The sequence below is a fragment of the Panthera onca genome, chromosome B3, assembly GCF_046562875.1.
Source record: "Panthera onca isolate mPanOnc1 chromosome B3, mPanOnc1 haplotype 2, whole genome shotgun sequence".
NCBI classification, from domain to species: domain Eukaryota; kingdom Metazoa; phylum Chordata; class Mammalia; order Carnivora; family Felidae; genus Panthera; species Panthera onca.
In genome coordinates, this window is record NC_138344.1 from 41,698,932 (window position 1) to 41,718,146 (window position 19,215).

General features: G+C 40.0%; 1 protein-coding gene and 1 pseudogene across 4 annotated transcripts; one reads left to right on the forward strand and one right to left on the reverse strand.

Annotated features, from left to right (window-relative positions):
• The first annotated feature begins 454 nt into the window (after positions 1-454).
• On the forward strand, positions 455-2,108 carry LOC132669638 (CCR4-NOT transcription complex subunit 7 pseudogene; annotated as a pseudogene).
• LACTB (lactamase beta) lies at positions 1,653-18,124 on the reverse strand. 4 transcript variants are annotated; one of them, XM_078448698.2, is made up of 7 exons: positions 17,530-17,973; positions 17,028-17,094; positions 14,593-14,783; positions 13,951-14,302; positions 12,586-12,751; positions 3,040-3,579; positions 1,653-2,077 (listed from the first exon to the last, which is right to left on the reverse strand). In XM_078448698.2, exons 1-6 carry the CDS (start codon positions 17,890-17,892, stop codon positions 3,048-3,050), a joined length of 1,671 nt encoding a protein of 556 aa, XP_078304824.1. In that variant the 5' UTR covers positions 17,893-17,973; the 3' UTR covers positions 1,653-2,077; positions 3,040-3,047. The 4 variants fall into 4 exon arrangements, with proteins under 4 accessions (XP_078304824.1, XP_078304825.1, XP_060474347.2 ...); XM_078448699.2 differs by lacking the exons at positions 1,653-2,077; positions 17,530-17,973 and adding an exon at positions 18,006-18,124 and having other exon boundaries at positions 2,964-3,579; XM_060618364.2 differs by lacking the exon at positions 1,653-2,077 and having other exon boundaries at positions 2,964-3,579.
• Positions 18,125-19,215: the final 1,091 nt, after the last annotated feature.

Sequence of the window (19,215 nt, forward strand, 5' to 3'; positions counted from 1 at the left end):
AAATGAAAGAAGGCAGACGAAATAGGCCACATATTGGATGATCCTATTGATGTGAAATGTCCATAATAGGCAAATCCAAAGAGACAGAAAGTAGGTGGGTGGTTTCCAGGGTCTCGGATGAGAAAGGAATGGGGAACAATTGGTAATGAGTATTTCTTTTTTGGGGTGAAGATGTTCTGGAATTGAATGGGTGTACACCTGTGAATATACTAGAAACCAATGAATTGTACCACCTTAAAAGGGTGAATTTTAAGGTATATGAATTGTGAATTGTATCTGAAGTATGTGTTTTTTCACATTACAGATTTGTGATCTGGAAATAGAGTGTGGCTGTAACAGAAACCCAAAATGTGGGAGTGGATTTAGAACAGAGCAGGGGCTGGAAGTTGGATGGACTTTGAAGAGGGTGTTAGTGAAAACCTCAGGAGCCTCGAAGAAACCCTTCAGAAGCATGATGGCCTTTGAGGCTGAAGCTGTGGCCTTAAAGGACAGTAAGGAAAATCTTATTGGAAATCGGAGGAAAGGAATTCTAATTTTGCAGTGGCAGAAACACTTTTGGCCTGCAGGAACACAGAAAGTAGAAAATGTGCCCAGTAAACGGGGGAATCCAGCTGAGATGTCCAGTGTTCAATGTGCCTCCTGGCTTCTTCCTGCTGCTTATACCAAAGGCACGAGAGACATAAGCTAAAGGAAGGACTACTTGATAAAAAGAATCAATAATGGATGGTTTGGAAAATTCCCAGACTCTCCAGATGGCAAATGAAGCTAAAATTAAGAAATGGCTTCAAGGCAAAGATAAAATTTAGGGCACTTCCTGGAAAACACGGTTTAAAGATGAAGCTGAGGTCCTGACTATAAAATCCTTTCACTGCTGGAAGAACCAAGATGGTGCCTCAGAGGGCTATATAAACAACAGGGTTTATTAGAAACAAGTGTTTCTAATGTTTACTAACATGAACCTGCCCCCCACCCCACCTCCCCGTGAGATTTGTAGGAAACTTGCCAGGTTGAAACAAATTATATTGGCAGGAACACTACTTAGACTGAAAGGACAGAGCACAAAAGAGGCCTTTGGGCCTCAAACTTATATGAGCAGAAAGCAGGCTGAGAAAGCCACTCAGCTACCAACACATGCTACCTTTCATGAACAAATTATAACTCAGTGGGCGGAACCAGCGGCCTGGAGAATATAGCCAAGAACAAAGAATTATCCCCAGGCCTTGAGTACTAATCAAGGAGCTGCCAACCTGCGTCTGGTTGGATTTCAGAATTGCTAGAACTCATGTATGTCTTCCGTTTCCCCACTTTCTGAAGAGGAGGGTCTATAGCAATAACTGTACATATGTTGTGCCATTGCATGTTCCACATGTGGGGAGCAAATAACTTGTCTTTAGTTCACAGATCTCAGATACAGAGGAACTATACTTCAGGAACTACCCCCAAGGAACCTTATCCATACCTAGACCGGATTTACACGATAGATACTGGGCTATGAGCGGATACTATAATGGAAAGAAATTTCTGGAAAACTTGGGAGGAGGTAAGCGTATTTTGTATGTAGAAAGGACATTAATGTAGACTTGTTAAAGATAATTCAGCTAGGACTGACATTTGTGAATGAGCAAGGAGAATACCCTCCAGGGAACTTCAACTTGGCAGTTTAATTTTAAATTTAATTTGACGGAGGACATGTATGCCCAGGACTCTATAGAGCTACTAACAACATCTGGCATCCAGTTTAAGAAACATGAGGAGGAAGGAATTGAGACCCAGTACTTTGCAGAACTTCTTATGACATCGGGAGTGGTCCTCTGTGAAGGGGTCAAATGTTATCATTTCATAGTGGTTATGACCTTGGCTATTTAATGAAAATCCTGACCAACTCTAACTTGCCTGAAGAACTTGACTTCTTGGAGATCCTTTGATTATTTTTTCCTGTCATATATGATGTGAAGTACCTCATGAAGAGCTGCAAAAATCTCAAAGGTGGTTTACAGGAAGTTGCTGAACAGTTAGAGCTGGAACGGATAGGACCACAGCATCAAGCAGGATCTGATTCATTGCTCACAGGAATTGCCTTTTTCAAAATGAGAGAAGTATGAAGACATCAGTGCCTTTTTCTCAGTTGGTTGTTATGCTGAGAACATAAAAAATCTTACGATTTTTAGAGCAGAGGTCAGACTGTGGTAGATGACCCCCCATGATCTCCATCCACTTCCTAATATTCATACCTTGTGTAATCCCTCCAAGATTGTATCATGGCTGGTCTGTGTGATCTAGAGAATATAGCATCTGTGATGGTAGATGATTTCTGAGGCTAGGCTATAAAAGACACTGACTTCTGCCTGGCTTATGGCTCTCCCTATTTCCCTCCCTCTTTCTCTGTCCCTCTCTCTCAATGTCCCTCGAATCACTTGCTCTGGGAAAAGCCAATTAACATGAGACTAAGATACTTAGGCAGTCCTACGGAGAGGCCCACATGGTGAGAAACTGAGACCTCTAACCACCAGTCAAGCGAGTAAGCCATTTTAGAAGAATTTCCTCCAGCTCAGGAGAAGCCTTGAGATGACTACATCTTGTCTGCAACCTCATTAGAGACTGGTGCCAGACTCACCCAGCCAGGCTACTGAATTCTTAAGCCTCAGAAACCATGAGTTAATTTTTTGTTCTTTTAAACTGCAATAGATAATATACAGTTTCTCATAAACTTGTTTCTGCTGTCATATTAAAATAACAGTATTTGAACTTTCCTGTAGAATGACATTTGCTTTATATTACACGTTCAAAAATATATTTTTTATCAGAATATTTTATTCAAGAATTAACACGTTTTTTCAAAAAGTAAAAATAATAGTTACTTCCCTGAGTATAAAGAACTAATCCTACAATAAAAGACAATTACAAAAGTAAGCAATTAGAGGTACATAATTCTCTGCATTCAATTATACTCTATTACAAATCTATTTTTAAAAAACCTCATGTATTTTGGGATTCATGTTTCCAAAGACAACAACAAGAATAAAACAGCTCATTTTATACCTGTGATGTTAAGATATGTCAGATCTGTCCTTATCAAATTCCAGAGCAATCTTTAAAGCAGTGTTGTTGAGGCCAACCGATTGCATGTTACATATGATAGAAACAACTATTCCTCTTGGGGGAACCTTGTTATTTATAGCTTCCGCATCCAGTTCTTCAGGAAGGACCAGCAGGACACTGCTGGCACCCACTGCACCTCCAGTATGTGAGGCATAATGCCGTTGCTTCCTACAAGAACCATATGTTTGCTTCTTTTCCACGACACCCCATGCCATCGCATATTTACCCTCTTTATCCCAAGACATCTCTGTGTTAGGGACTGGTGTCCAAATCATAACCATCGTTTCTGGTTTGAGATATCCAGGTAAAAGATTTTCATGTGAGTTCTTAAACAGCCCGACTTGGTAACCATACAGCATTGCATTCCCAAATTTCAGAAGGTCACCCACTGTAGACAGAAATCCACCACCAGCCCATTTATAGGAGTTATCCACGTAAGGTGTGTTGACAAGACGTCTCTTTTTATTGTAAACGTAAAATCTAAAATGAAATAAGAATGGTCATTAAAAATTTAATAGTCTACTACTGACTTTACATATGAAAATGAATAGGAAAATATGTACATGAGACAGAATGTGTTTTCATGGAGCGATCATTCTCAGAAACCACTGATTTTCAGTATGATTCAGATTCTAATAAAAACATAAATAATTGAGTAATCAAAGCATAGAATGTGTGTTTTTTCCCCCCTATTGGCATGGCTTGCCCATTCTGAGTGTATTATACTTTTAATACTGGTAAAAATGTACTGATTGTTATACATGATACATTTACGCTGTGCATATGCAAAAACACTTCTTGTTTGGTAGATATTCCCAGTCCTTGGGGGCAATGAATCATGTGCCACATGTAACTTTTATAACTACAAGTGTATACATCCGGATATTTAAGAATAAAATTAATATTTGTAAGGAGACTACATCTCCTGGTTAAAAATGCCATGGAAATACTATGTGTAGCGATGTCACATGGTACTTTCTTGGTGTAGTGAGAGAAAGTGGAGTTTGCAAAGCTGTTTGAATCCCAACTCACCCTTCCTAGCTAGTAAAATATGCTTATTTTATTTGACTAACACTTACACAGCTCTTATTTTGTGCCAGGCATTGTTCTAAGAACTATGTAAGTATGAACTAATGACAGTTGGAGGTAGGTACCACTATAATTTCTATTTTACAGATAGAAAACTGAGGCACAGACGGTATAAATTAACTGGTCCCAGGTCACAAAGCTTGTAAGAGGCAGAGTTGGATTCAAACCCAGGCTGTCTGTTGCCTCTCTGCTTCAGCATCCTAATCTGTGAAGTGGTGACAAAAATACCTGCTTTGCTGAGTTAGGAATGCGTGCCTGAATCCCTTTGCACATTTCTGGTAGCTACCTAACAAACGTTAGCTTTCATTTACTCACACACTCAACAATTACTGGTGGAGCACTTACTATGCATGTGGCGCTGCTTAGATGCTGGAATGAAATGTTAAACAAAAGAGACCAAGCGCCTGACCTCATGAGCTTTCTACTCTAATAGGAGGAGACTGCACCATCCATATTAGGTAAATGGAATGAAATCACACAATAATTAGACATAAAATGAAACGTGGTTCAGGAGAATCCGTTCTTTCAAGATGCGTAACAAAATGTGCTCTCAGGTTTGCAGTGTGCTGTCCATCTGTGATGACCTTCATCTTCTTCCCACCTTGGCTATTCCTAACACTGTCAGACTCAAGCTCACCATTACTTTCAGCTGCTTTATCGGCAGGGTCTCGAACTCGGGAATTTCTTCCTGGGACTGTGATTTCCAGTCCTGCCAAACTCTCCAACTGAACCTGCTCTCTTGCCCTCATTGTGACTATTCCCCCTGGACTCCCATCTATTCCCCCTCGACTCTTCCCCATCTCCCCAGGTCTTGGAGTTCCTCTTGATCTCACCTGACTTTCTGTTTTAGCCTGAACTACTGTTTCAGCTGTGGTCTTACTAGCACCTTTGGGTTCCTCACTCACCAATCTGCCAATCCTGAATAAATTTAGGCACCCCTTTCTTTGGATCCTTATCTGCCAAGAAAGGCTGCAGATACTCACACAACAAAGCTGACTGGTCTCAAGTCATACTCTTGCTAAGGGTTGTCACTGCTGTTACCAAATCTCCTTCTTTTCCTGGTTATTATCTGGTATGTTCTTCACAAGAGCTACTTCCAATCTCTTCCACCCTTGGTCATCCACCCCTGGCCAGTGAGCAGACAACTATATCCTTTGTTTTACTGAGAAAATTCCAGCCTACTCTAGGTGCTTTAGATGGCCTCAAACTGCCATTTTTATCTTAAAGTGCATTTACATTATCACGCGTTATTGTCTCCTTTCCGGTCACTTATGAAAATGTCCTATTATTTTTAAGACTAATTCTACTACCTGCATCTCTGACTGCCTTTTTGCCTCTACACCCTTGTTCCACCAGTTCTACTTCCGAGATCATTTTATCTCCTTGCAGTCTATTCTCCACGCAGAAGCCTGAGACTGTGTCTCCCTCCCCCTTCTTCCATCCATTTGAAAACTTCCAATGGTTACCACTTTGAGGACAAAACCCAAGTTTCTTATGATGGACTACAACACAATTGATGGTCCTCAACAGAGGCAGAACTAAGTCCTTAAGGGACATTTTTGGAGGCATTTGTTTAGGTGGCACAATTATTAGAGGGCTCTGACATTTAGTGGATAAAGGCTCAAGCGTCCTAAACTTCTTATGATGTATGGAAAAGTCCCACAAAGTGGTATTCTCCCATACCGTGTAAGACCTTCCACTATCCCACCAGACACTCATGGAAGTAAAAAATCTATTTATAGTGGGCTGAGCCTCAAACCTCTCCATTTGGTACATAAACACAAAGTACTTTTTGCATGTTTTTATTCTACAATGCCTTTTTCTTGAAAGTAACTACTGTGAAAACTGAAGAAAGACTGCACTTTATTTTGCTCAAACCTTTAGCCAGAGGTGGCCAACAAAGGCATGAGTTGAAGCACCAATACAATATACCTGTGGTGGTCTGCATTTACAGTTGTTACATTTAGGATGCTTTTATGTATTAAGTTGCATCTGACTTTATCATGTCTTCCAATGTTCTGAGTAAACAAACATATTGAAATATCTACTATGTATTATAAATTACATTTCTCTTATTTCTTCTTTATTTAATGTTTATTTATTTTGGGAGAGAGGGTGACTGAGTGCGAGCAGAGGAGGGGCAGAGGGAGAGGGTGACACAGAATCTGAAGCAGGCTCCAGGCTCTGAGCTGTCAGCACAGAGCCTGGCATGGGGCTCGAGCTCACAAATCGTGAGATGATGACCTGAGCTGAAGTCGGATGCTCAACTGACTGAGCCACCCAAGTGCCCCTCTTCTTTTATTTTAGAGTAGTGAGTATATGTTATATGATCTACAACTTTCCTTTCAGGATATTAAAAGAAGTATTATAAAATATTTGTGAAATTAAGGGGCAGAGGGTCTAATGGCATTGAGACTCACCATCCAATATGATTTTGTCCCTCCTTCTTTGATCTCATCACTTAGAACATCTTCCGTTGCTTCTTTTGTGCCAGACTTATTTCTGTATTTGCAACAAGGCAATTTAGCCTTCCTTATCAGTCATGTCTAAAACCAATGTATTTCAAATAGATCCCCTACCTCTCTCCATGTTACTCTTTATCCCATGTTCTCTTTTATTTTCTTCCTATCAGTATCTGAAATTCTTAGCCTGTTTGTCTTTTTCCCATAAAAGCAGGAACCTTACCTATCTTGCTCCTTGATGATTCCCCTATCTAGAACAGTATTTGCCATCCACTGAGTGCTCATTAAACGTGTTCAATATAGAGTGGCTCAGTCGGTTAAGTGTCTGACTTCAGCTCAGGTCATGATCTCACCATTCATGACTTCAAGCCCTGTGTCGGGCTGTGTTCAGACAGCTCAATGCCAGGAGCCTGCTTCGGATTCTGTGTCTCCCTCTCTTTGCCCCTCCCTCGCTCATGCCTCTGTCTCTGTCTCTCTCTCTCTCAAAAAAAAGTAAATAAACATTAAAAAAAAAGTTTTCAATACATGAAAACATCACTTGTTGGCCAAATATTTAATGGAGACACCTTGGAAGGCACTGGAGAGACAGGTTAAACCATACACCGGCTGCTTTCAAGGTGCTAACAGTCTTGCTGGATAAATTTCAAAGCACTATATGAATCACCTGGGGATTTTGTTAAAATGCAGATTCTTCAGTGGGTCTGGGGAGGGGGTAACATTCTGCAATTCTAACAAGCTCTCAGGTGATGCCAATATTGCTGGATCCTGGACCACACTCTGAGAAACAGGTTGTGGGGTGATTAGCAAGATGGATGTGAGGACTCCTGAGCACTAGTGAGAGTGAGCCTTGTTGAAATGGCCGATTACAGAGGCCAGGCTGGGGAGCAAAGTCGTTCTTTTGGCTGAGGCAGAGAGTTTGAGGGGATAAGTGGCAGAAGGTGATGCTGGAAGACAAGACATGGGCCAGGGGACAGGTCACAAAGAACTTTCTATGTCACGCTAGGAGCCTTGACTCCTTCACTTTAGTTCACAAAATGCTCTGGTTTTCTGTATCCTAAGGGGGGGGGGGGAAGCCTTTTATCTTTTTATCCTCGTTACAGCTTCCAGTTGTCAGTCCTTTCTCTCTTCTCATTTACTTCCCAACTACACAGAGCAGCCCATACCTTCTGTTTCCACGCACTCACCCTCTCTAGTCATTCAACTCCTTAAAACCTGGCTTCTGGTCTTTAGTCACTCAACAGCTCTCTTGTAGGTTTTCAAAGCTCTCCTAATTCCCTCATCCAGGCTGTATCCTATTTGCCCCTGCAGCACTGTTAACCAGATTTTCCTCCAGACTCCCCCTTGGGCCAGTCTGCTCTCCGCTTCTAGATCTCAATCCCGATTCCCTACATCTCCTACATCTCCTTCAATCACCGTGGCCCCGCTTTCCCAAGTCTTCTCTTCTACAGAGATAACTATAAATCTCCATCAGTTCCACAGCCCCTGTTCCAAATTACAATCAGATTTTCTACTAGCATTAATAATTCTCAAATCTGGTTTTGGGGAAAGGCAGGAAAGTTGTTTATCAGAATCACCTGTGGGCCTCCCCGCTCTCAAAATTGTACCCTTCCCTCAAAATTCATAACTTTGGAGGGAATGTGGGCATATATAATTTGAAAAATCACTCCTTTCTTCCTTCCTTCAAGAATCTTATACGTCCCCTAAAAGTCTGAGGCATAACACTGGGAGAAGCAGGGGTGGCCAAAGGTAAGTGCTTTGAAGATGGGGGGGGGGAAGCCTACAGAGAATCTTAATATGCTCTCTTGAGAACCAATGACTTGATATGTGTTTGGTCTTCTCGTTTCTCATAATGAACATGTCCAAAATTAAATTAATCTCTTCCAAAACTTCTTCTCATATTTCTCATCTCCATTAAAACCCTGGTTGACTCTCTTGCCCTCAACTCTCACATCCATCAAGATGCTAAATTCTATGATTCAACTTCTGCTTTGTGACTTACCCTTTTCCCTTCCTTCATTCCTATGGCTTCTCCCATATTTTAGGGCCTCCTTACTTTCTTCCTGAACTCTGATTACACTTCTAATTCCAGCCAGTGAAATCGAAATGAAACCACATAATAGAAATACATTTTCTCATTGGGTAATGTATGTTTTACAGTGAACTCCAAATTTGTAAACTAGGGGAGAACCACCAGTATATTTTGGCTGATAATCAGCTGTGAGTAACTTTCTTTTAAAAGTAAAGCATTCCAAACTGCTTATATCAAAGCTGGAAATTAGTACTCCTCAGGCATTCCTCTTTTAAAATATAAAAATATGGAGAATTTCAGACTCCAGTCAAGAATTCCAAACTTTAAATAAACAAATTCTAGGCTTTAATCTCTTGATTCCTTTTCACAGAGAACAAGTTAATTACTTTTCGTGAAAATAATTTTGTTCAGCTAAAAGATATGTTTACCATTTCAAATTCTTAAGGAATTTCTGCTCTAAAAAGAATGGAATATAGACACAAGTTCTTGAGTAAGTTACTGAGACATCTTTGTAACCGAGTAACTGATGGAATAATGCCAGATGACAAACAGCCTCTTCCTACTTATTTAAGAATCTCTAGATTCTGCACAACAGCATTATATAACTATAGAAATCTATATCAACTTAGAAATTGAAAATATTTTTATTTTTACAATGCTTCTTAAATCCCTTTAGAGATCAATATGCACCAGTTCATGTTATATTGTTATGAGAAGTTTAAAAACCCACAAAATTTGCAATGCATATTATAAAAACCAATCCCACACTTTGACATTTAGCATTAACATTTGGATTGAACCTATTACTTGAGAGCCTATCAGCTAATGGCACAGAAAAGAGCTACCTAAGTAACAATGCTTAATTATGGAAGATACTGTAGGAAACAAAGCTAATAAGCAATAATCACAAAGATAATAACTGGAGGTACAAACCATATCTACACTGTCAAACTATAGCAAACACTTTGGAAAGCATCCATTGTATTAGCTTTCGGTCCCATCCAATTATAAAAGCGATTTTTGTTGCCAACTATTATGCCAAACTCAGAAAATATGAGCAGAGTCTAAAAATAAACTAATGAAAATAAAAATCTTAAAAAAAAAAAAAAAAGGGCGGAGCACCTGGGTGGCTCAGTGGGTTAAGCATCTAATTTTGGCTCAGGTCATGATCTCGCAGTCTGTGAATTCAAGCCCCATGTAGGGCTCTGTGCTGACAGCTCAGAGCCTGAAGCCTGTTTCAGATTCTGTTTGTCTCTCTCTCTCCCTCAAAAATAAATAAACATTAAAAAATTTTTTTAATATTCTTTAAAAAAATAAAATGAAAATAAGCTAATGCACTGACTAGGGATTCCCCTATCAATAAACTGAGCGTCTTTCAGTACAAGAATATTCAGTCCACTCCCCCCATGGGTATTTGCTTAAAGGGTTATTTAGTTTACTTGCCTATACAGAATATACTTGTTATACAGAATTAATATATCTATTTGTGTATACTAAGTCAATGTTCCTCATCTTCCATTTAAGAAAATCCCAGTTTTATTCAAGACATCAATGTATCCAGCTAAAAACTAATTTCTCTGCATCTCTTACAGCTAAGTGTGGCCTGTTGCTAAAATTGTGGCCAAAGAAATATAAGTAGTATTTTGGGATGGGATTCCAGGGAAATACCCTAAACAGGTGACAGACACTGGGAGGTATTATTTTAAACACACAGATATACACACAGAGAAGTGATAAAGATGATACGTATTTACTCTTGGGTTATAATAACTCTAACAAGCCTGTTATGATAATATAAATATGCTTAAATTTATGATTATGATCAAGGAGTCAGGAGACTAACAAAGCAGTGAACTTGTTTAACATAAACAAATAGAAACATACGCATTTACTAAGTTTTACTTTAAGATTTTTTTGTCTTTAAAAAACCGTATCTCTGAAATTTCCTTATACTCCCTGAACTCACTTAAAAAGCTAGTGCTTTCAAGCTCTTTTAAAATAATTATTACCAAAAAAAGAATCAGAGTTGAGTTTTAGAGGCCCAAATAGATACTGTAGTAAGTAAAACAAAAGCAAAGCAAACAGACAGACCATTTTCATAGGTAACAATATTCCCTTCTTCTAGTGCCCTGTTTCAGCAGCCCATTTACTAGAACTAAAATGAATCAACTACCCCTTTAGTTCCACTGGGTACTATCAAAATCTAACAAATCAGAGCTGACAGGAGCCTTTAACAAAAGAAATGGAAACCCATGGCCTTTTCTTTTCTTTCTTTTTTTAAGAATGGGAGATAAGCTGAAATTAACTCAGCATGATATGCCATATTTTGATTTTCGTGCAAGACACGAACAGCAAGTAAGTGCCCTGCAGTCTGTACCTTCATAGAGTCTTCATTTTCGGTTTAGAAAAGAAGCTCAGTGATTACACCTAATGTTCTCTCCCCCTTACATATAAGTATAAGCCTTATCAAATGCCTGGATCTAAAACAAAATAAGGTCATGCATCTATGGCATCTTTACTAGAGAATCATTTTAGATTCAATTGACAAACTCCGGCATTTTCTTATGCTTTCCAGGAGAATGTAACGTGGGATCTAAAAATAATAAACACTACTTGTTTGAAGAGGTTGAGAGCCATAGGCCATTTTAAAATTAAAATTCATTGTTTGCTGCTAACCTAATTTCTTTTAGATCCAAAAAAACCTCTTTTAGGCTGATTTGCAATGTACATTTAATCCTTTTAAATAAACTGGTAATTTTAAAATGGCAATTTAACTAACTATAACAGAAGACTGAACAAAACCAATAAAGGGATAAGAAGATAAAGCTAAAACAATCCACTATGAAAGTACCATTAGGCCATTTGCAAAGCATGAACTAAGAAACATATACAAAATAAAAGTAACAGTTGCTTTGTTAAATGTGTTACCTCTCTAACAAACCAAATAGTAATGAGTGAAATGCAAAAGAAAACACAACCATACAACTCATCATAGTCATTAGTCTCAAAAATTCTCTCCCAATACCCCTTTTACAAATCACTAGTAAAAATTATGATAAAATTTTAGCTTGATACATTTCAATTAAATGACTCAAACTTCTAGAGGGGACAAACCTATCAGTGCCACCTCAAAAAGCAATTAAGTCACCATCACCAACAATGGGATGGACTGACCTCATGTGACTTCTGAGAGACATGACAACTAAATGTAATGTATGTACCTGGACTAGATCCTGAACCCGAAAATAATTTTTTTTCCCTTTCTTTTGCTATAAAGGACATTACTGGAAGAACTGGCAAAATTTGAATAAGGTCTGTAGATCTGATAGAAGTATTGTGTTGATATTCATTTCCTGAATGTCCTTATTTTTAGAAAATATATATTTAAGTATTTACGGGTAAAGGGGCACCATGTCTGCAACTTATTTCCAAATGGTTGAGAAAAAAAGAATGAATAAAGCAAATGTGGTAAAAAGACAACATTTGGGGAATCCAGGTGAAAGGTATATGGGAATTCTTTGTACTTCATCTTGTGACTTTTCTATTAAGTATTAAATCATTTCAAAATTGAAAAACCATTAAAAAATAATAAAAGGTAAAGTATTAGCTACAACATAAGAAAAGAGATGATGGAAGAGCATATTATAGATGCCCATGATAGGTGCAATTTTGGTTCAATTAATAATGAGTTGAAATTATTATTGCTGTCTTTCATCTGAGGAACTTGGGGTACTTTGCAAATACATTCAATTTCTCTTACTTTATAGATGGAAAAACAGACATGCGGAAAAGCTCTAAAATGTGGCACATGTGATTTTGGAACGGAGACAAGGAAAGTTTGACTTTTAATGGACAACACAGCGTTAAGATGTGATACAGCTAGACGCACCAGACGGTATCATTTACCTTGCTCTATTGTAAATCACTGGCTCATTTTCTTCCTGCACAGTTGTCAGCATATCCAAGTCATGGAATATTTTCTGCATATAGTCCAAATATTTATATCCTGAAGCTCTTTCTACTATGGCTGCCAGTAGGGTATAGCCAAAAGTTGAATACAAAAACTGACTACCTTGAGACATCATTGCAAGGGGGAGGGAAGAAAAGAAAATGCTTCATTATTATTTACAATCATAAAACGGTTCCTACTGAAAACTGGCATACCTTTACAACTGGGATATTTTACTTCAGCATTTAGAAAAAGATAATGGGTGATATGTTAATAAATTTTGTCACCTTTGCAATGGCCCTGCTTACTCCATGATTCAATGAAGATCAGAATACTTAAAATTTCACATGAATCTACTCCTTCTGCGATAATGAATAAGCAAACTTATCCTTCCTCAAAATTAAATTAAAATCCTTCAAACTGGTAACAAAACAGGAAGGGGAAGAAAAGCAAATTTGGTTTCTTGAGTTAACGGTCTTGTTCTTAGTATATCTAATACTCATTGTTTAAGGCATGAATTAGTTGTGTACTTTCTTATTTTAATAAAGTATATGTAGGTAGAAAGACTTTGTTTCAAATATACATTAAAATACAAATATATATTCAAATACAGATACATTTCAAATACATACCTTTATATCATTTGGGATTCTGGAAACACAGATTGTATGATCTGTGCTAATAATTGTAACCTGATTTTTTAAGACAAAATCCAGAATTCTATTCCTTTGTCCTTATTAATTATACCTATATAATATGTCTTCATGGTAGAAAACAACTTTTAAAATAGAAATGGAATAGAAGTACATAAGCTTATGGTAAATTCAAAGATATTAAGTGGTTTTGGTAGGCATCATACCAAAAAATATGTTTACAAACATTTTTTGTAGTCAGATTTTTGGGAAATAAAATTAAGTTGATGAAAACTATTTTCTTTAAGGAGTGAAAACAGAAAATAAGTGGAGCAATTTAAACACTAAATTAGACACTAAACACTGACATATTGGCAATATTTCATCATGCCCTCTTTGGTCCAGATTTTATTTGGAGAACATTATAACATTTCTCCCTAATTTTTCAAAAATCTCTTGATACAGAAAATCCACTAAATGACTGATAAGGCTAAATCTAAACAACTTGCTACCTGGAGGGTAGGCTGTGTCAAGAACTACAGACAAAAAGGCCCACACTTGTCTAACAGCGAAACCCATGCCGCAATCATCAACCACATCCAGTGCTCTCGGGGTGAGATCATCTTAGATTGTCTGAAAATTAATACTTCAATAATGATGACTTTGTTAAGAGAAGGAATTAACACTCACCAGGTTTAAAGAACAAAGGGTCATTTTTAAATAATCTTAGTGATTCAATTGAATTTTCAAACTTTTCTTTCAAATATAATTCGCCTTGTTCAAAATCATTCTTTTTCTTGCCAGGTTTTAAATTCCGGCCTTTGGCATCATTATCTTGCTCTATCTTAGCTTTAGCAAAGTCACTCTTTTCATTACTTTTGCCTCCTTTTTCTTTGAACTCTTTTTCTTGGTCAGATTCCACTGTCCCTTTCATCATCTTCGAGGCTTTGTAAGCTTTCTCTTCTTTCACCTTTTTCATGTCCTTTTCATAATGACGAATTCCACTTAAATGGGAGATCAACAATCTTGTTGTGACAGAAACCTAATTGTAAAAACATGGAAATTCAATTATAATATTAAACTGTATAATAAAAAGTTAGTAGCCTTAGAATAATGCCTCAGTACTGTTTTCCATTTTAAACTGCTGCTGGAAAAACATGTCATGTTCACATCTTCAGCCTTAAGTTTCAGAAAAATACACAATCACTTATCATCTGGATAAAAAAAAAACTTTAATCCATTAACAATCATTAAAAACAAACTGAAGAATCTTGTGAAACGTTTTAAACCATTTAACATGCCGTCAGTAAAATGAACTATGAGTTTCATCACCTTTTCACCTTCGTATTCTTTTTCTGGGAATTCAGGAACATAATGTTGTACTGGAATATCAAGATCCAGTTTCCCAGCTTCCCACAATTTGGCAAGAGCAACCATGGTGAGGCTTTTGCTGATACTGGCAATTCTCATAACGGTCTCTGGCTTGCAGGGTACTCGGTTCTCAACATCAGCATAACCTAAACCTTTAGAAAAAGAAAAGCAAAAAGTCACTATTAACAGGCTTCATGGTCAAAAGAATCTTCAGAAACTGAAGCAATACTATCTTAAAACATCCCATGTATTTATCTAAAGGAAAAGATATTCCACTTAAAAAAATTTTTTTTAACGTTTATTTATTTTTTGAGAGAGAGACTGCGAGTGGGGGAGGAACAGAGAGAGGGAGACACAGAATCTGAAGCAGACTCCAGGCTCCGAGCTGTCAGCACAGAGCCCGACTCAGGGCTTGAACTCATGAACCTCAAGATCATGACCTGAGCCGAAGTAGGAGGCTCAACCAACTGAACCACCCAGGCACCCTGATATTACACTTTGATGAAAAAGTCAACACTTAAGGGATGAGAACCTCAGTAACACTGCCAACAGTAAGGCTAAGAATCTTCTAACTGAGCCAAAATTACACACTGTGCATGATAGCAATTTTCTATCTGCTTCAGATCCTAATTATTCTTAGTTTATCTCAACAATTCAGTTATTCCACATTTCACGTAAGTTATTCTATATTCTTTAAAGAAAACATCTTTGTTCTCAGATTATATTTATTTTTTATTCTTGAGTTTCCACTAAATTCCTTAAAATAACCACACAGGAAAAGTAAACGTGAGGGGCACCTGGGTGGCTCAGTGGGTTAAGCAACCAACTCTTGATTTTGGCTTAGGTCATGATCTCACAGTTTCCTGACTTTCCCTGCACCAGCAGCCCAGAGCCTGCTTGAGATTCTCCCTCTCTCTCTGCCCCTCCCCTGCTTGCACTCAGTCTCTCTCAAAATAAATAAACTTAAAAAAAAAAAAAAGTAAACGTGAAAAGGTGTCCTGCAAACCCAATCTAGGTAACCATCAGTTTACCTCAGCTGCAAACCAGAAGAAAAAAGTCCTAGAGAAATTTTTAAGTTTGTTTTTATCTTCTGGAGGCTGAAAGTGTGAAAATCTAAGCGATAAGAACTGAAATCTGAAAAGAACAAAAAGGATACAATGATTGTTTTTAAATTGTAAATGTAGATTATGCTGAAAAATATTTACATAAAAATAAAGCCCCCACCCATAAAGCTGACATTTATATAATTTATTATATTTTTTATAAAATTAGTATTCTGATTAGGCTATAATTATACTTGGGAGAAGAATCATTTTTCTTTAAATTCAAAACCTTATTGTTCCCATCAACTTCTCTTAAAAATATTCATTCCTTTGGGGGCACCTGGGTGGCTCAGTGGATTGTGTCGGACTTTTGATGTTAGCTCAGGTCATGATCTCACGGTTCCTGAATTCAAGCCCCAGCACTGGGCTCTGCACTGACAGCATGAAGCCTGTTTGGGATTCTCTCTCTTTCTCTCTCTCTGCCCCTCCCAACTCACTCTCTCAAAAATAAATAAACATTAAAAAAGCACTCAGCCCTTTATTTTTTAAAAAATGTTTATTTATTTATTTTGAGAGAGAGAAATAGAAAGCAAGGGAGGGGCAGAGAGAGAGAGAAAGAGAAGAGAGAGAGAAAGAGAAGAGAGAGAGAGAGAGAGGGAATCCCTCTGCACTGCCAGCACGGAGCCCATCAACCCGGAAATCATGACCTGAGCCAAAATAGGAATTAACTGACTGAGCCATCCAGTCGCCCCACAAGTACTCATTCCTTTAAATGATATCTGACACATTTCCTAAAAGGGTTCTTAAAAGCCTGGAATGACCAGTTGGACCAATTCGTGTCCAATGGGTAAGTAAATCAAATTATAAAATATGCTTTGATAAAAGTATCATAAAATGATTAGAAATCTCTCTCCCAAAGTCTCTAGTTTTTGTTTGGAAAAACAAAAGTAATAAAGTAGATTGTAAAACCCACTAAGAGAATTATGCATACCCCTAGTTCTTAGTGCATTTTACAGAACAGGGGGCTCAATCAATTGTTAACTAAAATTTAACTAGTATTAAGTGTTATCTACAAATATGCAGGAGGTAACAGATTGTTCTATATACAACTTTCAGGACGGTAAATCTAGTCCTTAGACACAAGCCGTCTTTATGATTTCAAGAGTCACGTTTAAACTTTGCTGTTTACAGAAGGCCCCATTCTTTATTCCGTTAGAATTGTTTTCTCTACAACACGTATGGTCTTAGGAAAACTGAACATTTCATGGGATTCACTCCACGCGGTAAAACAGCAAAACTTCATTCGCCAACTGGCACAAAACAAACCACTAAATAACACTTTTCTGAGCCCACCTTCTGACCAGACTTCTTTTCCATCTACAGAGACTCCAACCACTATGCCAGGGGCGCCCACCTCATCCTAAGAGCGAAGGGGAAAGAACAGACAGTTCAAAGACAGGCGGAAACACCTCGCACGCCCGCCAGCGCCCACCTCTAGGTCCTTCCCGAGGCCCCGCCCTCACCCCGCCCCTCCGCCCGGACCCCGCCCACCCCGGCTCGGCCAAGACCGGCGCTAACGGTGAGGGGCGTGCCTGGTCCGCACTGAGGGCGAAGGGGCGGTCCCCGAGGCGGGCGAGGTGACCTCCGCCCCCACTTGGGCAACCCCCAAGAACGTCTGACCGTGGCCGGGCGGCCGGGGAACGGGAAGTCCTTCTTGGAAGCCGACCGCAGGCATCCCACCGCCTGGGGTGGGGTCCGCTCGGGCCCGGGAGATGACCACCAAGACGCCCCATTCCGGGGTGACGCCGGTGGCGGGGCGCCGGGTTCTCGGCAGCCTACGCCCCCGTCTCCGCACCTTGATCCGGTGCAGCAGGTCGCGGCTGCTGTCGATGGCTCTGGCGAAGCGCCGGGTAGGGGGCAGCATCGGGGTCTGTGCAGACCACGGAGCGAGGGGCTGCTCCTGCGGCGGCAGCGGCTCCGCCTGGGGCGACGCCTCGGGGTCGGGGGCCCCTGGGGACTGCGTGGGGGCGGCGCCCCTCAGCCCGCCCGCCAGCTTCACCCCGAGCGCTAGCCCCAGCCCCAGCCCCAGCCCCCCGACCCAGCCGGGGCCGAGGGGCGGCAGGCCAGCGCGGTGGTGGGCCGCGCGCCGCCCGCGGCCCCAGGCCCAGCCTCCGGGGGTCGCGGCCCGGGCCGTCACGGCTGACAGGAGCCGGTACATGGCGTCCGCTGCGAGACCGAAGCCTCGGAGCTCGCGCAGGCGGGGCGGGCGGCAGAGGCGCGGGGAGGGGAGGGGACTGGATGGAAAGGAGGAGGCGGTGACCGCGCGCAGACCTTAGCAGTCGACGCCGGATTCGGGAGCGCCGATAGCATCGAGCCTTTCCTCTTTTCCCTTTATCTCCTTGCCTGGTCTCTTTGTTGATGTTTCTTTCCCCGCACCGGTTTTCTCTTCTCTGCCTCTCCTCAGATCAACTGTCACCTCCTCAGGGAAGCCTTCCCAGTTGCCATCCCAGCGGAAGTACTCGCCACACCTTTTTGACCCCCCCAGTGCTCACACCTCCTTAATAATACTTAACGCTTTCATTGAACTTATCTGATTGCTTACCAGACAGGCTATGACCTCTTTGGAGAGCTGTGACTTTTACTTTGGATTTTCAGCTCTTGGAACAGCGCCACGTACACAGCAGCCACTCTGCAGGCATCTCCTTCCACCGCGCCCAACCCCCCAACTCTCTCTCTTGCCATGTCCTTTCTTTATGCCTCATTTCAGCTCCTTCCATTTACTTGAGTCCTTTTTAAAATCTACTTTTGGAGGTCCAGCGTGTTACACCACATCAAGCGTTAAGTTATATGCAGGCCCATATTAAAAACAATTTTTCTTTTTGCTGCAAACATTTAAACGTTTTTTTGCACTTGAAATAATTTACTATTAGCTATCATTTCTGACATCTGTAGATGATCAGAGATTACTGTGAAATAAGAAATCTAACATCAAATTGCTACAAAAAGGGGCGCCTTGGTGGCTCAGTCGGTTAAGCCACCGACTTGGGCGCAAGTCACGATCTCGCCTTCTGTGAGTTCCAGTCCCACATGGGACTCTGTGCTGACAGCTCAGAGCCTGGAGCCTGCTTCGGATTCTGTGTCCCGCTCTCTCTCTGCCCCTCCCCTGCTCACACTCTCTCTGTCTCTGTCTCTCTCCCTCTCAAAAATAAATAAACATTAAAACATTTTTTAATTGCTACATGTAAAAGGTGTATAATTATTGCTGAACAAGTAATGGCGATGTTAATTTTAAAGAAAATTAAACACTTATCCATTTCAATTTTACAATTATGCATATTTAGTTTTCAATATATATATATATTTATTAGGGAGACACTGGGGCTAAAAAATTATAAAGCACTGGGGCTGCTAACAAAGCCACTACCAGCAAGAGATCAGGGTATCCTAGGACTCAGGGGTTTGGCACTGAAACTCACAGAGGTCTCTAGAGCACCACCTGCAGTTAGAATGGACAGGTGCATTCTATCAGATGGTATTGCTG

What these genes read in the sequence shown, in the direction of transcription:
- LACTB (XM_078448698.2), bottom strand. Translation starts at nt 17,892, where the DNA reads ATGTACCGGCTCCTGTCAGCCGTGACGGCCCGGGCCGCGACCCCCGGA. An exon ending in AAAAGAAGTCTGGTCAGAAG is followed by an intron (nt 14,784 to 17,027) that starts GTGGGCTCAGAA and finishes CTTTTTCTAAAG; the next exon opens with GTTTAGGTTATGCTGATGTT. An exon ending in GTGATTTACAATAGAGCAAG is followed by an intron (nt 3,580 to 12,585) that starts GTAAATGATACC and finishes ATTTCATTTTAG; the next exon opens with ATTTTACGTTTACAATAAAA.